At 37.8% G+C, this 27063-nt stretch overlaps 1 protein-coding gene across 1 annotated transcript in view; it reads right to left on the minus strand.

The window, feature by feature from the left end:
- Window positions 1-26803, minus strand: part of cadm2a (cell adhesion molecule 2a) — a gene marked incomplete at its 3' end in the record, with an annotated part of 251538 nt that extends 224735 nt beyond the window's left edge. Inside the window, 1 exon segment of the mRNA XM_014003220.1 lies at window positions 26259-26803. Within this exon segment, the coding sequence (XP_013858674.1) occupies window positions 26259-26319 (61 nt within the window).
- Window positions 26804-27063: the final 260 nt, after the last annotated feature.

Here is a 27063-nt window from a genome sequence, read left to right on the forward strand (position 1 = left end):
CACACACACACACACACACACACACACACACACACACACACACACACACACACACACACACACACACAAAGGGGCCCCTCGTTACTTATGCATGACCGGTCCATAATACACTTCTGTGCTTTCACTCACCGTTGGCAGGACAACAGAAATACTGAGAAAAGGATTTGGGTAGGAAGAACTTGCCAAAACTGTGGGAACAGCCGGAGTCCTTCTAAACCACAAACGATAGAAGAAGAGCACCTCAACTTTCACTTTTACTAAATGCAAACACTCTGAAACTGGTGGAATCCCCTATTTCCGAGTCTGATGCTGCAACATTTTTTGTTTAATTTTAAATGTTTTTGAAACATTTGCACATTAAAAAAGCAAATGGAATCCCATGTTCCTTATGGGGGTAAGAAGCCCAGTCCCCATTAGGGGAAATATCAATGGTGGGTCAGYGGTTAGGGGTTAGGTTTTGGGTTAGGTTTAGGGTAAGGGGTCAGGGTTAGGATAAATAAATAACCAATAAATGAATGGAAGTCAATTAAAAGTCCCCATCAGAATAGAAGAACAAGCATATGTGTGTGTGAGAGAGAGATAAAGAGAGTCAGGGCGTGTCTGTGTATGTACACCCAAGTGTCCAGCTCTTGACTGTGCATTGATCAGACAGGCTCCCTTCAAAGCAGATGTGAGCAGACAACTAATAGAAGAGGTAGCCTCAATTAGCCCACTGACTGATGGGAAATGTGATTTCATTTAGTTGTTGCTACAAAGACTGTAAACAAGTCATGTGTCCCCTTTAGGAAACAGAGCGAAGGAAAACAGGCGTGTAGTGAGAGAGAGAGAGAGACAGAGACAGAGAGGGAGATCTTTGCAGCTGCTCAGTAGATTTTATTATATGTCAGTGTGTCTAGTTTAAATTTGATCCTGTCTGAGTTTAACATTGTAAATTATGATTATTTTTAAATTGGAAAAATTGTAAAAAAAATCATTTTTAAATTGTTTGTTCTTCAAAACACAATTTGATGAACACATTGATAAAACCCTATAAAATTACGCCTCACTTAAAGAGGTAGTTAAAACCTTTAGAAATGGAATTTTGTGGAAAGGTTCTAAGCAATTAGTATCTTACCTGTTGTAGCTCTTTGATTGACCTCAGTTTGAAGAAATAGAGAAATTCTGGCTAGATTGACAGTCTTATAGCTAGTTGAATTTGGACCGAGACCAAATTGCTACTGTCTTAAATCAACTCCAGTCTCAAAACTTTTCTAGCGGTTTATGCAAATTCCTTTTGATAAACCTTTACATACCATTATCCTTATATTTACAGACAATTTGATGGTTATTTACAAGAGTAAATAACGACTGTAGCAGCTAGCTGTAGCCCTTCTAATTRGGTCCAGGGCAGGTCTGACACAAATATAATATTTTTGCCAGAATAATCATGTTTTGTAAAATTGACGATGATGTGAAGGTTGGACTTGTTCTAAGGCAAAATCAATTGGTCTTGTTCTTGAATCAGCCATTAGTTCATCGACCAGAACCAAAATACAGTCAGTTTCTCCAAAGTGAAGTCATTCAAAGAAGTGAGTRATTAGTTGTTAGCAACCTTCCAAACAATCCCACTTTAGTTAATTTGAGTATTCATCTAATTATTAATTTGATATATTTTTGTCATACAATTATCTACACTGATTTATTTTTTAAGCATTATTATTARCAATATTTTACACTAATCAGTTAAAAACTTTAACATTTTGTCTCATTGTGTTGGTTGTTTCATACTGCCAAGTCAGTTCTGACCCATCAGGGCTTGAACGGAGGATCTCAGGGATGTCCTGTGGTATCTGGCATCGGCCTTTTGGCAGTAGATCTTATGAGACATGTGTGTTGTGGTGTGAGGTTTCTGTGGTTTGAGCTTGTTCTGCCACATTCGGCACATGTTTTATCGGTTTGAGATCTGGCAGGTTCAGGGTGCTCGTTGGCCTCTTCCTTCAGTTGTTCCTGGGCTGGATTTGCAGTGTGGAGCKTATTAAACAACAAAACATCTACACAAGGTTTTTTCAGCTACAAAATAAGACTGATTGATTTTTCCTCTGTTGACTTGTGTACACAAATAACGGCAAATGTTTCCATCGATATCTAAATCAAATGTAAACAAAATGTAATTTTATTTAGTGAAACATTGTATTTCATTTTGGTATGCAGTCAGTGGCAAACCTTATTATTTACCTACTTTGGTTAAAGAATTATATTCTCTAGAAGTAATGAAGCACTTTTCTTAACATTTTCATTAAATGCATGACATTTTGCAATTTAGTAATCGAGCAAAAAGCTAATTTACTTATAAGCTAATACAATATTGATCCAGCAGTGTGAGACTGGTGACTTGTGCCTGCCAGTTAATGCATACATCTGATTAGCTTTTTTAGTAGCATAGTTTTGACTGTGGATAAAAGCATGGGGTTACCACAAACACTAAAATGATTATCTAAAGTAGATGTATCATTTTAAGCTGTTGTTTGAGGGGGGAGGACACTTAAAAAGTAGCTTATTTTTATTTCATGTGAAAAACAAAAAAATTTGAGAATATTTGTGAATAAAGGTTACACAATAAAACCATAATCATATTTATTACATCCACAAAATAAATTGAATTGATGAGGAGAAGAACCTACATCAAACTACAGTATTTTCTGCTCTAGTTGCCAGTTTTATAGCATATAGGGCTTCCTTTTTAATTTGCATTTGACTTCCATATCTTTCTTTAAAAGTGCCTTAATATTTATGCCAAATAACAAAATTTGGAATCAAGCACYCACAAACACCTACATTTTCTTACTACAAATGTGCTTGTGTATATGTGAGTGAACTTTTAGCAAGGCTTGCAAAGCATTGTCTCAGATATAAACACTAAATTAAAGTTAGTTGYAGATTTGGGTTTTGACTGTGCCATAACAACACCCTGATTCTTTTCTTCTCAGCTATTCTGTTTTAGAATTGCTGCAGTGCTTGCAAACACAGTCTTGTTGAATGACCTAATTTGAGCCTAACATTTTGACTCTTGCCAACTGTGGTGTTGTTGTGTTAATTTTAGTGACTTGGTTGTACCCACGTACTTTGGCTGGAAAAAATAAGCCCAAATCACCGGTCCTTAACCACTGTGTTTAGCAGTTCGCATGAGCTGAACATTTGTCATGTTTAGTATTTGTGAAATTGTGCAATGTTACAAAAAGAAAAATAATATCCATTTTGGCCTTGATGTCAAAACACTATTGTTCCTGAAGTTGGGCAATTTGTTTGAATGTAGCTTTGCAAACCTAAGCTGCTTTTTAAGAAAGAAAAAATAGTGTTTCGAACAAATCTACCAAACACACCTACTCACTCAGTCTTTTTGTTCTGTCATGATCTATAACTAGTACCATCCTGACCAAGGTCTTTACACTTTGAGAATCTAAAAATACTAAAATCTTTTCTTTTCCACTTTAGAACAGATCATCACATTTAAAAGTGGTCCTATAACCATTCCCAGAAGAACAGACAACTATTTAGTCTCTAAGATCATTGATGAAGCCTAAAAAAATTAGCATTAAACACACACCTAAATGATCCATTCCAACAAAATTACTTTTTTTGTCTGTAGAGGTGCTGATGCTTGAAAATGAAATGCATTTAATTAGCAACACATAGCTATTTTTAACCCTGCAAACTCTTAGTCTGGTAGACTGTGTTCGATTGAGGACCAGCATAGCAACATTTGCTACATTTTCAGCTGATGCGGTTCACTTTCACACTGCAGTGTGTCAAATAAAACAAACACTATGAACTACCTGTTCATCTCCTTGCCTGAGGTGGCYCTGCATCAAGAAACACTGAAGGAAATTACACAAAAACATTGTAAGAAGACACTGAGCACAACTCCTGTCTTTACAAAATGTAAACTAATATGGAGTGGGGTCAGATTTTTAGCAGTTGTAGGATTTCTCTTTTGTCTTTGGAAAATGTGCCATACAAACACTCTTCGACAATAGGCTCAGCATGAGCGGAAGATCAGGCAGAAGACCATGGAGAARGTTGTTTTTCATACAAGGAGGCTGAGACGGCTCCATATGAGGCATGCACTGTCATTCACATGCTTTGAACTGCACCAGAGTTCACCTCAACTAAGCTGATACCTAGGTTTTRAGGTGGATCAGAGTTCACTTTTTTGCCCACATCAGAGTTCAATGGGGGTTCATTCAGGCTATTTTTAGAACGCGAGTCACGTGACTCTGTCCGACCGACACTGATACTCGTATAAAGTCTTGTAGCAGCGCCGGTATAGCTGCGTTTAAACTTAAATAAAATCAGGAAAACAGCATGAAACTTTACCGGGAGGACCACAAAACACTGTGCTACAGTACTCGRAACAGTGACTCAGGATACAGCCATCATCCCTACATGAAACAAGTATTTTTTTCACTTTTCCCAAGCTAAGATGCAGACCAATAGCAGGGTTCGAGTGATGGGARGAGATGAGTTTGACTGGAAAAAATCATGGACTCTGCTCCAAAGATTTAATCTGAAGTAAAAGACCAACACTGGACCACCCYGATTCTATCCCTGTACTTTCTGCTGATAAACAGGTGCCTTATTATTTTTACTGTAGCCTCCTGCTTCTGCTAGCTTTACTTGTAGCGTCTATGCCTTGGTCATATACAGCACTCTACTCAGTCTCTACTGCAGTCAGTCCAGCATATAGTGAAAATATTTTATTTACACAAATTTTAAACGTCACCATTAAGTTTCTTTACACTATGCAGAAGCGGTGATTCGAGTGATAAAAATACTCACACAGACACACGATAAATGCAGCAAGCTAAGATAAGTAAGACACGGTAAAAACACCAACCTTTTTTAACAATTCCACTCGCTTTCCAAGTCTGTCGAAGACCTCGACCCTCCAGACAACATTTCAACTGAACTTTCTTGTGATTCCTGAAGTCGGATGTCTCAAAATTTGCTCAAGAAACGTCTTTATCTGTTACGTTATTAACATTGAATCTCCATAGAATCCACTCAGATTGTCCGATCATTTCCGAGCGCGGCAGCTAATGAATGCAAATGATATGTGTGACGTCATGAGTGAAGGTCCCCATTGCACATTCACCACCCCAGATGAACCGGACTTTCTAGGCAAACAAACGAGAGTTTGATTGAAGCAGACTAAACAGGGCTGATGTGAATACAGTCCTAAGGAAGTTGCAAGGCTGTACTCACATTTACACACAGTTCTTAATGTAACAATGTGCTCAAGTTTTTAGCCTTTTTTTTTTGACATTGCAACACCTCTCTTTCTTTGCTTTTCTGGGTTCAAGGATTTCATCAAACCACCTCTTATCTAATCATTTTAGTATCCAGATGAAGTCTAACTTTCTGTATTTGTTGAATCTGAAAGTCATATCCACAATGCTTTTCACCACTATTCTGTGTTGATTCCATTATGAAGATTTATATGCCACTTAAGGATATGCAAAATATACAGAAGCAGACATAGAAGTGCTTAGGTAGGACATTATCTGAGCCCTCTGGCAGATGTTGCATATTAACTGTCATTTAGATGCACATAGCCCTTTGTGCAGTTCAACAGCACTGAGATAAAGCTGGAGTCTCACTTAATCCAGAGACAGACACAGGGAAAGAGAGAGCAAAGGACACAGAGAATGAAACCAAAAGAACGTAACCTGCTAGCATTACACTTTCATCACTTCAGCTTGGGTGCCTTCTGATGGAAATGGAGGACCGTATGTTGCACTCTGAAGAGAGGAAATTATATGTCATGGTCTATAAAGCAAGCCCTTCATATATTTTCAGTATCAAAGARGGTTTCCTTCTGGCTTAGATCATTGTCCTGGGAATGTAGAACACTCGTTATGATGACATCATCTGCCTTTTAGCTTCTTTTTCTTTTACTCAGCAGTGGATCAAGCCACTTTAAGAAGATAGTTTCCCAATTCCATTCGCATAAATTGACCAGTGAAAAGAGGGGAAAATAAGATGTGGAGAAGTATAATTTTCTGGCAACCTTTTAACACTTATCCTAGGCAATCTTTGCACTGATTCATATCAAACCTTTTTAGGACTTGCTCTTAAATTATTTCCCTCAATATCAAGGAAGCTATGCAGGCTAGTCACTAATATTACAGCTCTTACATAAATTCTTTTGAAGCTTGCTATCATAAGGGAGTAAAACTTACAATTTAACCTCTCAGCTGATTTATCCCTTCAGAATTGTGTTGTTAATCGTTTACAAATGTATTAAAAAACTTACACCCCTTTTGACTGATCAGACAGCATAAATTAAACTTATACATGTATCTTAGAGACCCTACATTTTAAACCAAATTAACAAAAAACCCATCAGATTTAGGAAAAAGGAACTATCTAGTCCAATTAGTTTTACAGTTTCATTTCTAAATCCAAGTTTTTGACATACTGTATATCAGCAAAAACTAAAAATTGCTTCATACTCACTACTTTTAGAATGCTGCAGAGACATTTTATTGTCTGACAAGGACATCAGTGGAGCAGTCTCCAAACTTCCCTGCCTCTTTAGCGTGTTCACAGGATTGACTTTGGCATTGATATGCAGTTTCCACTGCACTGCAAAACTCAGTGGTGCTTGTTAAAACACTTTTCATATCCATGCAAGGGCAATGAATGGTGTCTGACAAGAGTGCTTGTCTGCCAATTGGGGTATTCTTATGAAGGAAGCACCCTGGCGAGATGAAAGCCCCGAGTGACACTGGAGACTTAGGTGTCGGTGGTAGGAGAAAAAAGAGGCATCCAGACAGCAAGGTGAGAGAAGGGTGGATGAGAGGGTTAGACATGAAGACAAAAATGAAGAAATGCGATGAGAAAGTGAGCAGTAATTAGGATTGTGATTCCCTTATGACTTTATTGTTAACTACTTTGGAGAAAAACATCAGAGTTGTCATTTTCAGGTGATTTTTTTAGAAAAGAAAAAGTTAAAATGCCACCAAATATTCAAAATGTTATATATATATCATAATAACTTATCCCCACGCATAGATATTAAAGTTGCAGCACTTTTTTTCTATTCATAGGAATCAGTTTTCTAGCTCACGATTTGTAAAATTAGTTTTGTTAGAGCTGTTCTTGTGTTTTCAAATTRCGTTAGCTGTGTCAGCCATCAGTTGTAAATGTACTGTCTGACAGTTTTATCATATTCTGCAAACTGGTTCARGAGATATTTTGCCAATACATACAAACACATTCACAGACAGGTTAAACACTATCACCTTTGACTTTGGCAGTGGACAAAAAAAACATCAGTGGCTGGACAGTTCACATGTAGACTTACTAAACTACACGTCTGTAATTTTCCATGGTGAATAAAGATGACAAAAAGATTACAACTTGCCTTGATGTTTAGTTAAATCATGCATGAGAARAATCCAGGCAGCTCACAACAACCCAGCTTTCCTCCCATGACACTCTGAATAAAATGCACCTGCGTTGCAGATTTTAACTTTTCATATTAATAACTCCACTGTAAGACTATGCTAAAGCTCAAACAATGGAATTTTACAACCACAGCAAAATGGAAAACGAGCTGCAGCCTGATTTTCATCACGGCCTGTWTGTGCAGCCAGCTGTGAAACAAATGCACTCGCACCATCTACAAGGTGCAACACCAGAAATAAATGAAAAGGAGGGGGAAAAACAGACAGACAGCGTCTGCTCTCTTTTCTAAAGAGATTAGGAGAAATATATCACTTAAAACAAGTGACGTTGACAGATGGGCCTGTAATGTGGCACAGTTTGGGAGTTCTGTTAAATACTCAGTGTTATATTAGGAAAATACAATTGAAGTGCTATGTGCTGTTATGCATCATGCATAATGACCATAAAGAAAATCATCACATTTTTGCATTTATATTTGTTTTCAAATAGCAACATAACCCAGACTTTGCAAAACATATTCTCTTTATGATTAGTGCCCTCCGCCAAAAGATGAAAGGTGGTCGATATAGTTTTTTTGTCCATGTCTTTGTGTTATTCTGTATGTTACCAAAAAAGCTCATGAACCGCTGGATGGATTTTAATCAAACTTGCAGAAAGTAATCACAAGAAGTATATGCCTTTAACCAAAAAGCTTTTGGAGTCAATCCCATTTAAAATGGCTGCAACATCCACAATAGTCAACACAAAAAAAAATGGCTTTAATTTTGTCAGTTTTACAGATTGTGTGCTAGAAATTAGCAGTAGCTGATACACACACAATGGTGTTTTAAAATTCACATAATTTTTTAAGGTTGAACTAAAATCTGTATATAGTCAGATCTTTTGATTTTCCGTTTCAAAATAAAATTGCAAAAAGAAACCAACTGTATTTTTTGTTGTTTCTCTGCTTTTAAAACCTAAATATAAAAAAAGTAAACTCAAACTAATTAAAAACATACAGTGTTTGATTTTTGCTTTATCTATCGAAATCCAAAATAAAATAAACAGTTGTTGTTTTAATATGTAGCGATACCGGAAATGACAAAAGAAGAAGAGTTTATAGAGACTGAAAGGCTGGTTAAAAAGGAAACCATTCCTAAAAATATTGACAGTGGCTACATTCAAAGTTTATTATGCATAACTTGGAACAATAAGGACAATTTGTTCACGTTCATCAGCTCTAAACAAGATGAGTCGACTGCCTCTAAATAAGACAAATACTCCTGGTGAGAAGTGAAAACATAATGCATCAGGAGGTCAAGCCACGATTCCCGGTTCAACAAGAAGATCCCAAATAGTGCATTAACAACATATAAAGTTCTTCTTTGCTTTAACCATCTACACTTTTTTCAACTTTTTCTAATTTTGTTTAAAACGAAAAGACAGCAATATTCATTTTTTCTTGTTTTATTTGGAAACTGAATAACTAAACACCCAAAATGATAATTTCCCAGAATAAAATGATGTTTCAAAAATTCTGAAATGAAACACGGTTATGGCAATTTGCATTCCTTTCAAGAAATGTTGGACATTTAAATAGTATTACTATTATTATTATTTTCATTTTAATTACATCTAACTGGCCTAAATTTTAAATGGTCCATTGTGGCTTTTCTAAAATGYCAATTGTTGGACAGTGTGTGGAAGTTTATGTGTTTGATGTCCAGACTAGAGATGAGTCAAAGCTCATTTCCTGAAAATGTCATGCATGGCTGCTTTTCTTTGTTTGGCTTTGATTTTTTTTTTTCCTTCCTCACTGGGGAAAAGCCTCAGTTTGCTGCCATTTATTCTGTTACCCCTTACGTTCTTTTAATTCTCTTATTCCCTCACCATCAACCCATTTATGACACACAGACTCACAGGGTGTTTTGCTGTAACCAGCTTCCCTGTCTCCTCTCATCTTATCACAGCAAGGCTTTAAAAAAAAGCAGTGACACAGCAGTGGCCAGTAACATGTCATTCAAGATACTAAGCAAGCCACAGGCACAACATCCACTCGCACTGCATCTCATAAACAACTCATCACCTTCCCCTGGTGCATGTCTGCTGTCTTTGTCTGTTTGTGTCTCCCTCCTACCTCTTGCTTCCCTGTTATCTCTTCAATCAAAGTGGTCTTGTCTGAATGACAAGTACCCACTAGATATAAAAWGAACTCCTACTTCAAAGAAATTGTTCCAAATTAACCTAAAAGGGAATTAAGGCACCACAAGCAATAAATCTGTTTTGCACAGTCTTGCTTTAAAAGTCCTCATTTAATACAAATTAGCACATTTATGTCTACTTGCTTTGATTCAACGTCACATTAATGTTTGATATGTTCTACTTCAGTCTTTCAAAAGGAAGATATGATCATATTTGTATTTCAATGAGTGCCTCGGTCCACGCTTTGTTGCAAAATATCAGTGATTTTAGCATTTAATTTAAACTGGAAATGTATTGTTTTAAATGTTAAGTTTTCTGTATGATTGGACTTGTTTGGGGCAAAGTCTCCTGGTGGACAAGATGAACCCCGATGAGCTAGAAACAGTCACAAGAATCAGAAGATTTTTCAAAGGGCATGAATTTACTACTGTATGAGTTTATTTCAGCATACATTTGGGCATATTAATCTTTTCTGTTTGTTTTATTTTTACTTGAAAGTAGTGGCGTATTAAGTTGAAACAGAACAGCAGAAAAGGGATAGGTCAGATTGTTTGATGTGGAGTTTMGTGGAAAGTTTATACACACCATCTTACCTGTTTTAGATAACAATAAAGTTTAATTCCGACTAAACTGAGAGATAGTGAGCAGCTGTCAGGTGTCACTGAATGTGTCCAATCTAGCTGTAGCTGCAGTTTGTGCTCGCTAATAACAATAGTATTRTTTATAAATAAGTGTAAAGAGGTTCTCAAAGTGGAGGGTGTGGCACTGAATAAAAAWWWAWWAWWAAAWWAAAAATGAGTGCATGCACACTGCTGCCATAAGCTTTTTTTAAATATTTATTGAGTCTGTAGGGACTTGATAAAGCGCTATACATGCTCAGGCTAATTACCATTTACTTTTATAAGTTCAATTGTTAAAAAAAAGTTAAGGGGTGAAATAAACTGTAACACAGTTTGAAAACAAAATATATGAGTGTCTGGTTGGAAATTTGGAAATTGTGTGTGTGTGTGTGTGTGTGTGTGTGTGTGTGTGTGTGTGTGTGTGTGNTGTGTGTGTGTGTGTGTGTGTGTGTGTGTGTGTGTGTGTGTGTGTGTGTGTGTGTGTTGGGGAGGGATTTTTTTTATTTTATAATCCAAAGAGAGGCCTGGCAGAAATAAACTGGCTACCATGTAAAATAAAAGATTACAGTGATGTACAGTAAAGGTTTAACAAATAGCTTCCGCATTAAGAGTTTGAGATGTTTGAGACTGAGTTCTGATATTATGATGGCAGAAATTTCTTATAGACTTTGCCTATTTTAGACTAGCTGGTCAATCCAGTCAGTTTCTCCAAACTGACGTCTTTCAAAGAGGATTTTACAAAAATATTATTCATAAACTTTCCACAGGACCCAACTTCCAAAGTTCTATCACTTTCAGGCTACACAAATAATACTTTAAAAAATAACAAAATAAATTTATATACAATAAAAATACAAAACACAATTAAAATGAAAGTTGGCAGAAAGAAGAAACAATCTTATAATATCAGCACATTTTTCCTCCCAAAATTAATATTTTTTAACAATAATAATCCACAAACAAGAAAACTTAAAACAAAAACAACCTCAAATCCTTGTCGAACTTGTATGAATGCACATTCATTATGTGAACAGTATATTATACTGTATATTGTTTCATATTTCTTTAACACAGTGACTTTTATTATTCTTTTAAACATAAACATTGATCTGGCATTTTTGACATCACTCTCCAGATTGTTCCACAGTCTTATTCCTTGTTTCAAACTACACCACTCCCTCAAAGTAGTTCGAAATCCGGGTTTCACAAACATCTCTATCCCCTTCAGATCACAACAACTTTCTCTCGTAACAAAATTAAATTGGTTGTTTACAGGTAATATATGTTTGTGAGCCTTAAACAGAAGCTGTAAAGTATTATAATCAACCAGCTCATAGAATTTCAATAATTTCAACTGACAAAWTAATGAATTTGATAGGTGACTGTAGTGTTTTCTTGTAATAATTCTTACAGCTCTTTTCTGTAAACAAAGATAGGGTTTATATCACTAGCATGCGCTCTCCAGGGTACCCTGCTTTTGAAAAGCAGCATGAATACGTATAATTTGGGGGTGGGAAAAATAGGTATTCTTTCTGGATTCAGCTTTGTGTWAGAGAAAAAAATACTCAAATGCTACTAAATTCTAATAAAACTGTAAAGCTGTGTGATTACAAATATATTTTAGGGGTTGGAAACAATGGTTCAATGGTTATATCGTTTGAAGGTCATTCTCAAACAAGATGGTTCATGATCAGCTGTACTGAAAAACTACAAGACATGGCTTGTTTGCTTATGGACTCACTTTTTAATAAGGTTAGGATTAGAGTGACCAGTGCATTAAGGCAAAGGCTTAGGATCAGTGCTGAGTCCTGAACAGTAGGGTACCATTTACCACCTCATTGCAACTCTGGTTAACACCATCTCTTATTACAGCTTTGCTGTGAGATTTTAGTTCAATCTTATCCTTTAATAGTTCATGTCTGCAGCTCTGTCCGTGTCCGTCTATGTGTGTGAGCGTGGCCATAGAAGCACACACTGAAAGGTAATCACCGGGGAGAGGATTTGGTGTCATCTGTTACAATTTAATATTTGCTTTACTTGAGTTTCTATTCAACATTTTTTTCTTTCCCTTCTCTTACACTATCCAGCTCAGCAACAGAATAACATGATAATGTTGCTCTGAGAGTGCTTCTCAGAGGATTAGCAAAGATTAGCATTAGCTGGTCCATTTCAGCTGCATACACATGCAGCAGCATTTGCATGCTGGCAAATGCCTCTTGGGAAATGTAGCCACAGCTGAAAAATAAAAGCAAGACAAGAAACTGTTGAGGAAGGCAGAGGTAACTACAAAATTTCTGTAAAAGAATTTGTCAGGACTCATGGAATCTCTCAAAGAAGCATTTGTAAATAAAAGTTACTAACAAAACATGACTTCCATGATTCAAAATTTAAAGGCTGCCATAATCTACATTTGATGTAGTTCTGTTCTGACAGTATTTTTCTTAAAAAGATAAAAATAAAAATAAAATACGGTGATGGGGGTGGGGGTTCTCCAGGCACATAGTTCAGTTCTATACCGCATCTATGCTACCTCCAGTTATAAAAATGCTGTATGTATCAAAAATAAATTTATCTTTGCATCATAGTCTATGTAAGCACCTTAAAATTGGCCTCTGTCGCTTTCAGAACCTCCTTTCCATTTCTGACACTCCCACTTCAACATGTCTTCACAACAATGCTTTGTGTGGTGCTCTGCGGGGCGGGAGCTCTGCTCAGACTGAGTTCCAGGGGGAGTGCTTTGTACAAATAGGTGGTGCTTTGTACCAAGAAGCTGTTAGGCAGCTCCAAGAATTTCTCAAACATACATGAATAAATCTAAGCAACAATGGATATGTTTTTGATGAGGGAATGCCATTATAACATAATGTAAAAATCTAAAAAAAAATCAATTCTGCATAATACTCCCCCACCCGCTCTACTCTTTAAATATTTATTGAATATAAGATTTYCAAGACAGCAAGCAAGCTGGTTGTTTCCAACCCTTTGTATAGTTTAGCAAGATACCTCATTTGCACTTTTATTCTCAAAGAAGAAAGATTCTTTCATCTTCCCAAATAACTCTGAACATTCCATCACAGTATTTTTTGACCTTGTGGCTTGGTTTTTACCCCCAACACCAACCATCAACTGTCAGACATTTAATAGGCTTTACTAGTTATGTCTAAAGAATTCCGTTACACATCAGTGGACTTCACTCAAGTCAGGGACTTAACCATTTCAAGGACCACTGACAGAACTAGGATTCACCAGCACTGAATTGTAAATATCATAAAAAAGATCTTACATATATAAATGCAATATTTTAAACTTATATTCTTAAGAAATGTAAGAGGACTAAAAATGTACCATTTCTAATTACTGATCAACAACCAATTGTAAGATAAGAATAAAACATACTAATAAATGTAAAGGTCTGATGGGTCCTTTTTTTGCACTGTGAAATGTCATGACAACTAAGAATAAATTACTACTGCCAAAAGCCAGAACATACAGTCAAGGTGAGAGCTGAAATTCAATTCATCAAGACTAATCCAACAAAGTTCACTTCCCAGGTGGGCAAAAGATTAACATTCAAAATTATAAACTGCCCTTGTGGTAGCACTCTGAATAACAATGTTAAAGCTGTGCAAGCGTAAAACCATTGAACCAAGCTGTTTATGAGAATTTTAAACACTAAGAATATGTTCCAAGATAAAAAAAAAATGTTTATTAAAATAATTTGAACCTTTGGCATCACTGACAACGAGTATCTAATTGCGTGAGAATCTTTACTCATGTCAACCAMTCAAAGCTGTTCAGGAGACGGATGGACGCCCTGAGACAAACACTAATGAGGAAGATAAAGAAGGAGTTTACTGTGTTTGCCATTTTTAATGATAAGAAATGGGTTGAGACAGGAAGAAAGTGCAATGAAAAGCTAACTATGCTGCTTTCTTCCCCCAAAACCGTATCTGTTGTGTGTCAAACTTGTTTTCCAGTTGTTTTACACACCACAATGCTTGCTGTACTCAACCAGAGCAAAGCAAAAGAAAAGCAAATAGCTTTAAGATAGGCTCTGAAATTACCAGTAATTGGAGACCATTTAAAAGCATAATAACTCTGTTTCCTCAGCAGGAGATCCGGGACTGGGGAATCTTTTTGATTAGAACTGGAGATGAGTTAGCCATAAAACTACTGAGCCAAACCTTCACCAGACACACACAGTATGTGTGTTGTCTGCTTGTGTTAAATCCTTCCTCCAGACTTGCAAAAAATATATAAATATATAATTCTGAATGAGGCTAGATTATTGGGGTCCATTGTTGGTTCAACAGGGACCCGGTGAAAATATCTTATCGCTCTAATTTCCCCGTGAAGCAGTGGGAACAAGCAAACAGGCTTGTAAAATTTCAGAGTGCCAATGCTAACATCAACTTACAAAAAAATCCAAATGAAGCATGAAAGTATGTATTAAAATCCAGCTGGAAACATGCCACGGCATCTGTAACAAAGATGCGCATGCAGTGGCAAATTGTCACCGTTCCACTGGGTAGCAATAGTGGAAGTAAGCTTAGGGGTGTGTGCCACTTAGAATGGGGGGAATAATGTGGTGTAGCATATAATGGATTTGCAATGTGGCAAACAGAGACAGATGGTGAAGMAGATATGTGTTTGTGTGCTCTGTGGGTTTGCTAGATTGGCCTCACATACACACGAAGACACTGTACAATGTGTGTGTGTGTGTGTGTGTGTGTGTGTGGAGAAGAAATCCCTTAGGCACATTATGTATACTGCCACTCGTTTACCCAAGCCAAGGGTCTCACTTCATTTGGTTTTTAACTGTTATAAATTGTCTCACTTGACTCCATCTTCCCTTCCCCTCTACAAGAGGCCTGGAGCCATCTCTGCACAGAGAGGCCAGACTCCAAAAAAAATCAATGTAATTTTTTTAATCCTTAAAAAATGCTGGTATAAAAGCATAATGGAAAATAAACATGAGAGAGTTGAGCTTCAAATAATGATTAAAAAAATAAAGAATCATAAATGGTAAGGACATTGTCACTATATGAAAATTGTTGTATTTACACAAGTAGAAAACAGTAAAGCCTCATTTTCCTCTGAATGCTCTTTTTTGTAACTGTTACATAGCTGATGTCTCTACATGTATTCTGCATTTCTTAATACAAGAACCACTGAGAGATCATTTTTCAATTCCCTTTTACTRGTTTAAATTAAATCCCATGTCTTATTTTGCATGACTTTTTCCCCCAAAACGTGTGACTCTTTATAACCTTTTTTCATAGCAGGATGTCTGTGATACAAATTATTATTTTTTTGCCAAGAACCACAGTCATCGAAATGGTGCTGTCTGCAAGGCAGCTAGATCAACTGACAGGAGGATGGATTGAAAAACTAAATTAAATAAAGTTTGGCTGATTTAATTTAGTCACTTGGCAAATGATTAGTCTAAATTCTTTAATATTCAGATTCACTTGTTTGTTATTCATTGGAGTATCTTGATATGTAGGTTGAGCAATCAGAAGAAACACATGATTGGGTTACTTTGGGTAACAAAGATCAGCCCAGGACACACAACTGAGTGAATATCAGTCAGCTAGTAGTAGGATGAATGAGTGCAAACTAATGATTAGATAACAAGTTTTGACTGTGTGGATGAAAATATATTGTATAACTAATTTTAAAAAATAGTTTCATGGCTGTGGTACATAACCAATCTAATTTAAAACAACATAATATGTTATCGAAATAACATGTCCTGTTTGTGGATTTAAACATGTCATGGCCACATACAGATAGGAACTTTCCACTCTGATTACTGAATAATGAGGTCACTTTGTCTGGCTCCTTCTCTTGTCTAATAGAGTAAACTTGGGTCATGAAACACCATGTCAGTTGATTGGCTGTGGGATTTGTGCGTGCTTCAATTACAAGTACTTCCTGGTAGCTGAGTGGCTCARAGGGTCCTGATCTGTACAAATCACTGGACACTGGGCAACAATATGCTGAACTTCCTGCTTGGTGTTTTTCTTTGCCCCAACTTCTTCAAACTTATTTAAGGCCTCCACATCATCTGTCTGAAGCTGAACAGTCGATGTGTGATCACYCAGTGATTTGATGAGCACCTAGGAAACCCCTCCCGGTGTGGTGTATGCCACTAAACAGGGTTTATTCCTGCTGGAGTCTACACTCCAGAAAAGAGAGAGAAAAAAAAACTGATATCCACTGTTATTTCATCCACAAATCTGTCCCAGTRAAAGCACCATGGATTCCCCCATGCATGTCTGTGCTCTCTCCATCCATGAGTTTTTATCAATTTCACTATCTTTATAAATGTATGCATCCGGCTACAACAGTTTGATTCTGGAAGCGAGTAGTTGAAGTAAAATGCATCTGAGCTCTTTTGGTATAAACAAACTTTTGACCAATTATATAATAATTTATTATGCGGAAGTGGGGTGAAAATTTCTCCCAGCAGATTGTGACAAAAATGGGTGGAAGACACAAAGCTGTGAACAAAATGACGCAATTTCTGTCACGCTGTGACAGTGAGAGTAGATTTCAGCAGTTCGGAGGGAGTATGTGGAGGCTTTTACTCTGTTGAACTTGTAACCATGCTATAGAATTTTAATAAGTAAACACAAATGACAGTTGACTTGTTTAAAGCTTGAGTCCACCATTAATTCTGAAAATCCACCACAGCAGCACAGCATGCAAGACTTAGATTGGGGAGCCAAATGCAGTCAAGCATGGAGGAATCTGAAAAGAATGCTACCAGGGATCAATATTAGGCTACAATAGGACTAAGACGTCCTTAACAAGATGCTGGAAAAAAAATCATTCCAACAGAGCTGCAACCTGAAGATGGCCTGTTGCAATTCTTAACATGAAATGTCTTAGGATCAATTGTGTGTCCTCTACTGGAACCATGATACCMACGAAGACTTCATTTTATTTATGAGATCTGCAGAAAGTTAGATAAAAACATCTTCTGTCCAATACAACATGGTCCCGGAATCACACATGCAAGTTTTACCATAATTTATACAAATTTTGTTGTAAAGAAAACAATAATGAATTCTTTAAATGCCTTCTTGTGMTAAGAATGATCCCCTCCTGTGGTTCTAGGAGGTACTGAAATGTTAGCGGTATGAGAGTTCAAAGGTTTATAGGCTCACAGCATAAAGCCTACAAACCGATKAAATTTCACACACTTAAAGACAATCACTGAACTGAACTTCTTAGATATAGTGTGGTCCCTTTAGTTTCACACAGACATAAACTAATGCACACGCATACAGACTTACCAAGTTATTGAAGTCCTCAATTTTCTTCCTTCTAAAAGCTCTGAAATAAGGCCGAGGTAAAAAGCTATTTGATGTGTGTGTTGTGGACCCACTGCAGTGAACGGACCAATTTAGTTTGAATCCAAGACAACATCAGCAGATTCAAAAGGCATAATTTTAACACATCAGATGTGTTTAGAAATGGTGCTCATGAAAAAAAAAGAGCGTCTAATAGCTTTTAAAGACCAAATTAAGACGTGCAAGCAGGGGGGCCAACCTCCAGCTGATGATTAGACAAGGGACAAGGAAGTGACTTCTGGCAATAATATGAAAAGAAAAAAGAAAACACACACACACAATAGAGTGTGCACAGAACTACAGCCACACACAGAGTCAATTAAGAAGAACACGTGTCTTTGGGGAATTATATTTCAATTTGCTTTAGCTTTCCTTRGAGACCATAATGCTAAAGCATGTGCATACTAGTGTATTTGTGAATGCAATAAATCTTGTTTTTCAATTAGTGTAATGGCATAACTCAGTTTTGTTACTGTATAAGTGCAACTTAAGGAGTTAAGCACTAAATCAGTGGTTTCGGCTTGATTTAAATGAGCCATAACTTTGAAATGAAGAAAAAAATGTAAAGAGTTTTGCAGCTTTTGATCATGTAAATGCATTTTTAAAGCTGGTTTAAAGCAGTGACAAGCAAGAATGTGTGAGTTTTGCTTACAAATGTGATGTTGTTTTTAATGGAATAAATAAAAAGGGATGAAACTAGTTTTTTGGGTGTAACATTACCCAGAATTAGTTGATTGATGACTGCTGGAACACCTTAAGTACTCTCAATGGGCACTGGTTCGAGCTGCACAATGCATCATTTCAGCATCGTCAAAGCAATATATGTGTGCACAAGAGTCACATTAAAAGTCCTTCAAAATAGGTGACAAATTAAATCAACATGTTTTCTAGGGAKTAAGCCACTAAACTGTAACTCTCTGCACTAGATGGTCGCGTGTTACAGTCATTATTTGATGGGTTGCTTCCGCCGGCAGTTTTGTGTCAAAATAGCTAACATTTTCATTTTGTTGTAAAACTTCTGGGACAATGAAGGAAACATATTTTGGAGAAGTGTGTCAGTCAGTTCTCAASCTGTGGAGGAAGATATCAAGGATCTTGATGAAAATGGGGAAGATGGGCATATTTGCAGGGAACTGGAGGAAAAGAGGTAAAAACGGTTGGCATGAACGCTAATATTAAAGTGTTAACACAAAAACTAAGAGACYCAGAAGCAARACGTTAGGTGYTAAAACACAATTCACGTTTATGATAGATGGGAACATGTACTCAGGTCCCAGCACAAGAAAAGATTAGAATAATTCTTAAATACAAACAACAAACATACATGTAACATGCACAAGAAAGAGGTAAGATTGGAGCAGCTTCATCATCAACAAGATGGCAGCAGAACTTAAAGTGTTATTCAAGTTATCTGTTGAAAATTCCTGTATTTTTTCATATGTATATATCACAGGGTTAGAAAAAATAGCATTAGCTGTGTTTCCATTGCAAATGTGCGCAAAACTTTTGTCGATAGTCTGTTAATGTCGAAAAAACAGTGCAGTGTTTCCAATAAGTAAGAAATGCTATTAAAGTCACGCGTGAATACGTTTGTTCTCGCTATAAGTCWTTACAAACATGGCGGCYATGGATGTAAACACATAACATGATGCTACAGCGACACTAGCGCTCATCATCAGAGGAGACGRCGGCATCTMTTATCGAGGCTTTCCAGTGACAAGCCCCTACTTGGGAGCGGRTACATATGCTGTGTTTTTGGYAAATTGTAGTRGGTGAYTTTACTACTTTCTTTTACTACTTCTGTGATATTACTACTACTTCTWCTTCCTGTTARRTTCTTCGTCGTCYTCTTTTTTGCCTGTAGAAACAGCCGGTTGTTGATCACGTGACTCCCGTGATGCAAAAAAAGTGTTTCTCTTGCAGTTTTGCAAAAAACACCAATTTTGATATGGCGGAAAAACCACCTCGTCCTAGTGCAAAAACATTTTGTCGAAAAATGTATTTTTTTTTAAATTGACGTGTTTCCATTGAGCAAATATATTTTTGAAATTCTAATTTGCGCATTTTCATGGTCAGTGGAAACACAGCTATTGTCAGTTATTTTTCCCAATACCATGCCCCCAATTCCTTCTTTTAAACTAAATGCACAAGTAAAAAGGACAAAATTCCAGACTCGCCTAGACCATTCGAGTTTACTTTTTCCTTCCCTTTTTCCTTTTCTCTACTTCCAATTTGTTTGCCAACATTAGTACCAACTCTTTTTGTCAACCCTTATAAAAGGAAAATAGTATGTTTGAGAGCAGAGTATGGAGAAAGAAAACCATCCCTCAATCTAGGTCAACAAAACATCCCAAACAAAGACAACAAAAACAAAAGATTTATCTGCTTTCATCCACATACTTCAGCGAGTGTATTCATCTGACCGTGTATGTTTTTGTTGAACACATATAATATGTCTATGTATTCAGTACTGCCTGTGTACATAACATGGGCCCTCTTTCCTCTCTATGAATTAATTTCTGCTGTGGACGTACACAGAGTCCCCAAACAATAACAGAGCTAGGACTTAGTACAAGAGTAGACTGAGTCACCGCTGTCCATATCTTTATTTCTTTTGAAGAAAATGATTAAACATGTACTACCAAGTCTCTGAACTCCAGCCTTAGGGAGTTATATAAAAAGAAGCCTTCAGATGAAAAAAAAAACACATGGCATAAAAGGAACTTTATCTGYGCAAGGGGTTGCTGGGAGAGAACCTGGAAAGTGCATTAGCATTAATTGATACTGCATCCAATCAGCCTTCTCTAATTGACTTTTTATTTTTTTACATGTAAGCATAAAGTGTGTATGTGTGAGTCAGAAAAAGGCTGAAAATAATGTCTACATTTTTTCTCCCCATGTCACTATTTTCATTCATTTATTTTTTTTATTTTTATTTTTTGCCTTTCTGTGTTAGAGGATTACAACATGCAGTGTATGGAGAGTTTTTAATCCAAAACCTTGATTGTGTTTGTGTCTCTTTCTTTAAGAGTGTTTGAGATTAGTGACACATGACTTGTCAAAGACTGGAGTTTTAGATTAGCCACTCTCTAATCCYTTTGGAATTCAATGCAAACACAGACATCACATATGCATGCATGCTGACACTCACAAACTCACACACAACACAAAAAAACCCTGAGCACCCTTGGTCAGAAATAGTTACCAGTAACTGTAAATATTGAGAGGAGTAGAACTAAAGATAATGGGTTAAACACAGTTAGATAAGCATGCGTGAACTGTATATTTTTGTCCAAGTTTTTAAAGAGAAAAATATTAAAGGTCATCATGAAAATGTTTTGACATTCTAAAAAAAGAAACTAGAACATAATGACCTTGTGGGAACTATGATTTGTCCATAATCATAAATAGGGCAGGCCAGATGAAATAAACTCACCTTGAACCTCCAACTTTGTTACAATAGCAATAATTGCATCTTTTTAAGCTGTACTAAAAGTCGAAATAAATAAAACGTGTAGCATTTGCAGGCAAATAAAAAGGGGCAAAGCATGCCAAGTTATTTAATTTAAAAGATAAAAGTTAAAAACAAAGAAGCATTAAGAAAACTGAACTGCTTGAAAGATTAAAATCTCCTTATAACTGTAGAAAGGAAACTTCCAGAAGGTTCAGTAGTTTTGCACGCWGGGGTTTTGTTTCACTTGGGTGCAACAAATGTACAAATTGATCTTTGTAAAAAAGGAAAAGTCATTTAGTAAAATATTTGTTGTGCCGCCAGTGGTGGAAAGTTTAACATTTAGGCGTTAAGTTATTATTTTACAATAATTTCCCCTGAATTAACTTTTACTGCATAAGCTTTTGGGATAAACAACAATTAAAATCTGAAGATAAGCAGCTAAGACAATGCAAGTGATGGGTCGAGAATTTTACACAACTGAAAACCTCCCGTCCATCCATTAATTCTCARCTGTTCTGACAGGATCAAAAGGAGCTAGCACCTGTATCTCTGGTCAAGGAGAAGAGATCAGATGCTACTGGGACAGGTCACCAGTCCATCACAGAGCAAGTTTTTCACTTCCACATCATTAGAAATCAGTAAATCTATTATTTATTCTGATGAAGAACATTCTTATATTTTCTAATATTGGACTTAAACAAATATAATTTCTTATGTTGTGCAAATTGCCAAAAAAAACCGTATTATCAGACCAAAAACATCTCATATTAATAAAAAAGCTACAATGGGGTGAAAAAGGGCCATCAGCTATTGTTAGCTGGTTGAGCTTACACACTGATTTCACCTGRTTGGAGGTCTTAAGGTGAAAACTCGCTGTCTGTTGATGACACCGATGCAGCAGAATCCACCTGTGGGCTTATGTTCCTATCGTACTCTATGGGAGGCAGCATTTGATCTCCCCTCCTTGCTCTGGGCTGATTCAAAATAACACATTGCCTTAAAGATATGAAACACAGACTTGATGCCAAAATGAGAAAATAAAACTAAAAAAATAATAAATCTACATTTATTTAACAGGAATTCTTTGCAAAGAGAAACGTGGTTGACATGTTCTGTGATTGTAACTAGTGGGGAGCCATTAGCTCCGAGCACCCACAGTGTATGGTTCTATTATAAAATGACATCTGGGTTATAATAACGCTGTGTTCTCAAATTTAAGCTTGACAGAATAATTCTGAAGGTTTTACTTATTTGTAACATTGTGAGATTTGCAACAGTTCAAAAGCCAAAGTGTRACTGTTGTCATACAACTTTTTATCCTATAAAGACTTTCTTTTATCTTGTTCAGGAGCTGCGAGAATCGGTGCAGCCCTGTAGCTCAACATTCAGTKAAAAGAATACCTGCTTTAAAGCTGAGGTGATACATGTGTGCTCCCACACAGTAGCAAAGGCTCAGAACCTTGAAGTTCTATACGAAACATCGGCAGCCGACTCACTGCAGGGTCATGTTCTCAGCTGGTATGTCAGTTCACTCGGGAAGGCAAGGAGACTCCTGCTTTATGTGAGATGCTGAAGCACATTTAGTCYTTTAAACACATAATTCACYTTTATTTTCTGAGGTTTGTCATTAWGAAAAACAGAAAAACCTATGTAGTTTGTGTTCTAAAATGAATATTTGCAAGGTGTAAACAAAAAAAGGTTTGTGAAGCTAAATGATTCAGTGAGGAGACTCAATTTGGGAAAAAAAGGTCAGAACATTTGCACAATCTGGTTTGGTCATTTAATATCTTTCTAGTAAGCTACTACAGCCAAACACAATGTATTTTTAACTGTGCATTTTTATGACGTGCCTAAATTCTCTGTTTTACTCAAGCAGAAAACAAGCATCACTGAAATAGTTTCTGTAGCCATTTTGGACAAGCACCTTTTGGCTCTGCCATGAAGAGCTTGTAAGCTTTGAATCCCACCACATTCCCCTTCAGCTTCCTCCTCCTCCTTTCTGTTTTAACTTTTTAAACACCTGGACTAACAAAAGACTGGCTTTGATCATGGGAAATCCCTTGGCTGGGCTGCAGTGAACCCACAGTGGAGCATCACGTGGGTCTGTTTTGTTTTTGTTTTATTTTTTATGTGCACATCGAGCCAGTTGATTCTCAGTGCCGAAGTTTCATGGCAAGTGTACGAGGTGCTGAGTGGCATCCATGTGTGATATGGAAACGAACACACTTGCAGACACAGACAGAAAAGGGAGGGAGATCAAAASTAAGCAAAAGAAAGCGGGAACATCTTGTTTTCCCCGCGCAATCAGTGGCTCTGCAAACACACACGCACACAAGGCCGCTTGTTATCAGTAGCTTTCCCACGCTGCTGTGGTACAAAGCTCCACGCCAGGATGGGAGGATGAAGCGAGAGAGGAATGGACGGAAGTACAGAGGGATGGAGGGTCAGCCTTCAGCAGCTTAGTCTCACTGTGGGGATAAACACATCCCTCAGCGGGAGTTTGTATTTAGGCTCGCAAGATCAGAGTTCAGAACAGACCAACTGCCAAGCAGGCAAAGCGACAGGAAACAGACAGAGCAGCGGCGATAAACAAGCATCCATAGAGTAAACAGCAACCGGCGCACACCGTACACACAAACACATTTTATTCGAGGAGATTGTGCATTCCTCCTCCACGCCTCCGCTCCCACATTACTCTCATATCAACTCCTATATTCTAGCACATCTCCCTGCTTCTGTGTCGCTCTCTGCCTCCCCTCGCCTACCGCTCAGCCCCGAGCGCTTACGTAAGAGGCCCATTTGCATAACAGGCTGTTTTCTCTGGTCTACGGCTCGGGCACACGAGACACACGGGATAATATGTTAACAACTCGCGCTGTTGGTAAACAACAACCTCCGTCACAACGCCTCCCGTTCGCACAGTACATCGGGCAGGTCTAGCTTGTGACGGAGATTTAGTGTCTTCGGATCTCCCGATGCCAGCTGGCTCGAGGCCAGAGGGTCTGAAACAGCTGTCATTTACTGGAGTGCAAGGATAGACTGCGACTTTGTCTCTGKTGGACCTCATTCGGAAGGAGGCTGACCTGCCTGCTGCGTGGAACCTATGCAATAATAGGTCTCGAGCCAACAGATGACTGTTCAAATCAGGCAGCCTGGTATTATCCTCTTCAGGGTTAAGACAAGAGGGAAAAAGATTGGTGTGATTGTGTGTGTTGTTCGCAGGCTGCTTAGGCCTCTTCAAACATAAGCTATACAAACAGAGCACACAGTCATATGCACGTACACATTCATCACAAGCATGCCATCCTTAAGAGAATACAGAGGGAAAGAAAGACTCTAGAACGTCAATACATTGTGCCGTGGAAGCTGACAGATACACCCWAAGATACCTCATTACATACCAATTCATTAAGTCAAGAATGGCCTTAATCATGTCTGGTTATTAAGGAAGGACCATTCTTTGTCTCATACACACACATACACACATGCAGCACACTTCAAAGGGGGGCAACAACAAACGATCGGCAGAATCAAGCCCGAATGATCTCTTATCGAGAGTTTTGCTTTTGCTCGTGTGGAGAACGGCGCTTAAAGTCAAGATGATGCTAATTTTGTCTTTCATGGTCATAAAAATGCCATCCAACATCTTAAACACTCAACATCTTGATAGTATTTGACAGTGGAGGGGACTAAATCAGACTAAACTAATCATGAAAGCCAAATGGCTGTATTTCCTCTTTTTCGTCTCTCATACATTTGGTTAAGTATTGTGGCATTTCTTTGGATAGCTCAGGACTTGAATGCCATCCAGCACAAAAAAAAAAAGTGTTTTGAGACATTATGCTGTAAATTTGTTGAAATTTCACGTTTGGTTTTCCTTATTGGCCCAATATAATTCTACGTGCCCTTTTTTTTGTTTATTTATTTAGTTTTTATGGAGCAAAACTGTGGTTTTATACGGAGATATTGACGTGATTTTAATCAGAGAATGAAAAATAACAAAAAGGATATTTCAGCAACAAGAGTTCTACCAAGATATTTTATCTGTTCACATTTGTTTTAAAGCATGTCAGTGAAACACAGTGAGACATTTTGCAAACAGTTAATTAGTTGATTGTGCCGCTGAGCAACAGTGACCTTGTACCCCATCTTCCACGCCCTAACCATCTCCCCCTCCCTCCCTCTTGTTTACAGTTGGACCACCTGCCATTTAAATGTTGCCAGTTGTTCATAATAAGACTGATCAAAACAGTCCCAGTATATCCCTTTAAGTCTTTATTAACTTAAACAGAAAAGTCATATTAAGAAGCATAGCCTGGAGTGCGAGAGGACATAACGCCAGTAAACAAACTATTAAGAATTGGAGATTGATCTTTAGGGATTGCATTGGGGGTATTCCCAAATCCCAAAGTCCTAAATTATTTTATGCTCTCTCTCTCTCTCTCTCTCTCTCTCTCTCTCTCTCTCTCCAAGATAAGATAAGAAGTGAATGTCTAAAAAAAAAGGATCTTGTGTCTTTTGGTTTCCACCAGACTCCACAACACCAAACAGCTCAGCGCGTAAAATGCTTCCAGTGACTTCTGGGCTCATCCAAGTGCAGCAGCAGCAGCAAGTCATAAACAGCCGCGGGCTCGGCGCTTCCATTCTGAGGTGTGTCTGTTAGCGCACCGGACAGAACAGGATGTGGCACGAGACGCCCCAGGCGTCACGACGTGCCTCTATCGCGTCCAGTCAGTGCGTTCAGTTCTGGACACGTTCACATCCAAAAGAACCCCAGGATTAAATATAAATAAATAAATAAATAAATAAATAAATAAATAAATAAATAAATAAATAAATAAATAAATAAACAGAACGAGCCCTGTCCTCTGTGTGCGCATCACGCACGTCTGCACACGCACGCACATACAAACACATTAAGGGCACAGGGCTAGTGCGTCTCAATGAAAATAAAGTAAAAATCAATCAATTAATTAATAAACTCGTGTGTGTAATGCGCGTGCACGTGTGTGAGAGTGTGTGTAACAGCTCGAGAGAAAGCGCATCATCTCTGTGCCAGGAAAGGACCCGCGTGTGTGACCGCGCGTTCCCCCCCACCCCTTTCACTCATCCTGCCCCCACAGTTGGTCTGGAACATGTGCGCGCGCACAACACACACGCGTCACGCACGCGCGCCACTCATTCAAAGCTCACCTTTCAGAAGAATCCCGTAAACAGTGTAGAGGGTGAAAATCAAATTACTCTTCAGCTTCATCCTGCCGTTTTCTTTCTTCTTTCCTCGGTCCTCTGCGTTATTTTTCTCCTCTCCGTCTCCCCTCTCTGGACTCCTGACCGAACCGAACCGGACCCCCTTCTTATTATTGAAGCTATCCAGGTGGACCTGCCAGAGGAAGAGTCGGTGCGCCTTGTGTGCGTCTCTGGGGGGAACGGGGTTAAACACAAGTGTCTTCACGACACGCAGACTGTCTTTAAGGTAATAAAAATAAACAATTAAAAATAAAAAATAAAAATCTTGCTCCTCGGATACAGTATTCTGGATGCTGTCAGGAATGCAGCTCCTAGAGGAAACGCTCAGTTTGTGGAACTCTGGGAAAATAAAAAAAATAAAAAAATAAAAAATAAGAATAACAATACACAGCCGTACACAGAGAGGGAGACGCGTGCTCCTCTGGTGAATGAATAAACGCTGTCCTTCCTGTACGCCTGTCTGCTCTGCTCCTGCTCTGCTGTGCTYCACAGTCCACAGCGCAGGGGGAGCACGAGTGGATTGTTTGAGTCCCGCCCACATAGTTTGAGTGACGTGCACAATGAGCCACTCACGGGCGAGATTAAACGGAGGGGGGTGGAGGTTTTTCAGATGTGACACGCTGTAAAAAATATCAGTTTAAACTTATTTTTTTTAATCAATGGAAATTATATCTATGTTTAAATAAAGTAAGTATGCAAAACAAAAAAACACTTTATTTTATTAGTCTTACATCTGAAAATGTAGGTCAGT

Source organism: Austrofundulus limnaeus, unplaced genomic scaffold (genome assembly GCF_001266775.1).
Source record: "Austrofundulus limnaeus strain Quisiro unplaced genomic scaffold, Austrofundulus_limnaeus-1.0 Scaffold17, whole genome shotgun sequence".
NCBI lineage: Eukaryota > Metazoa > Chordata > Actinopteri > Cyprinodontiformes > Rivulidae > Austrofundulus > Austrofundulus limnaeus.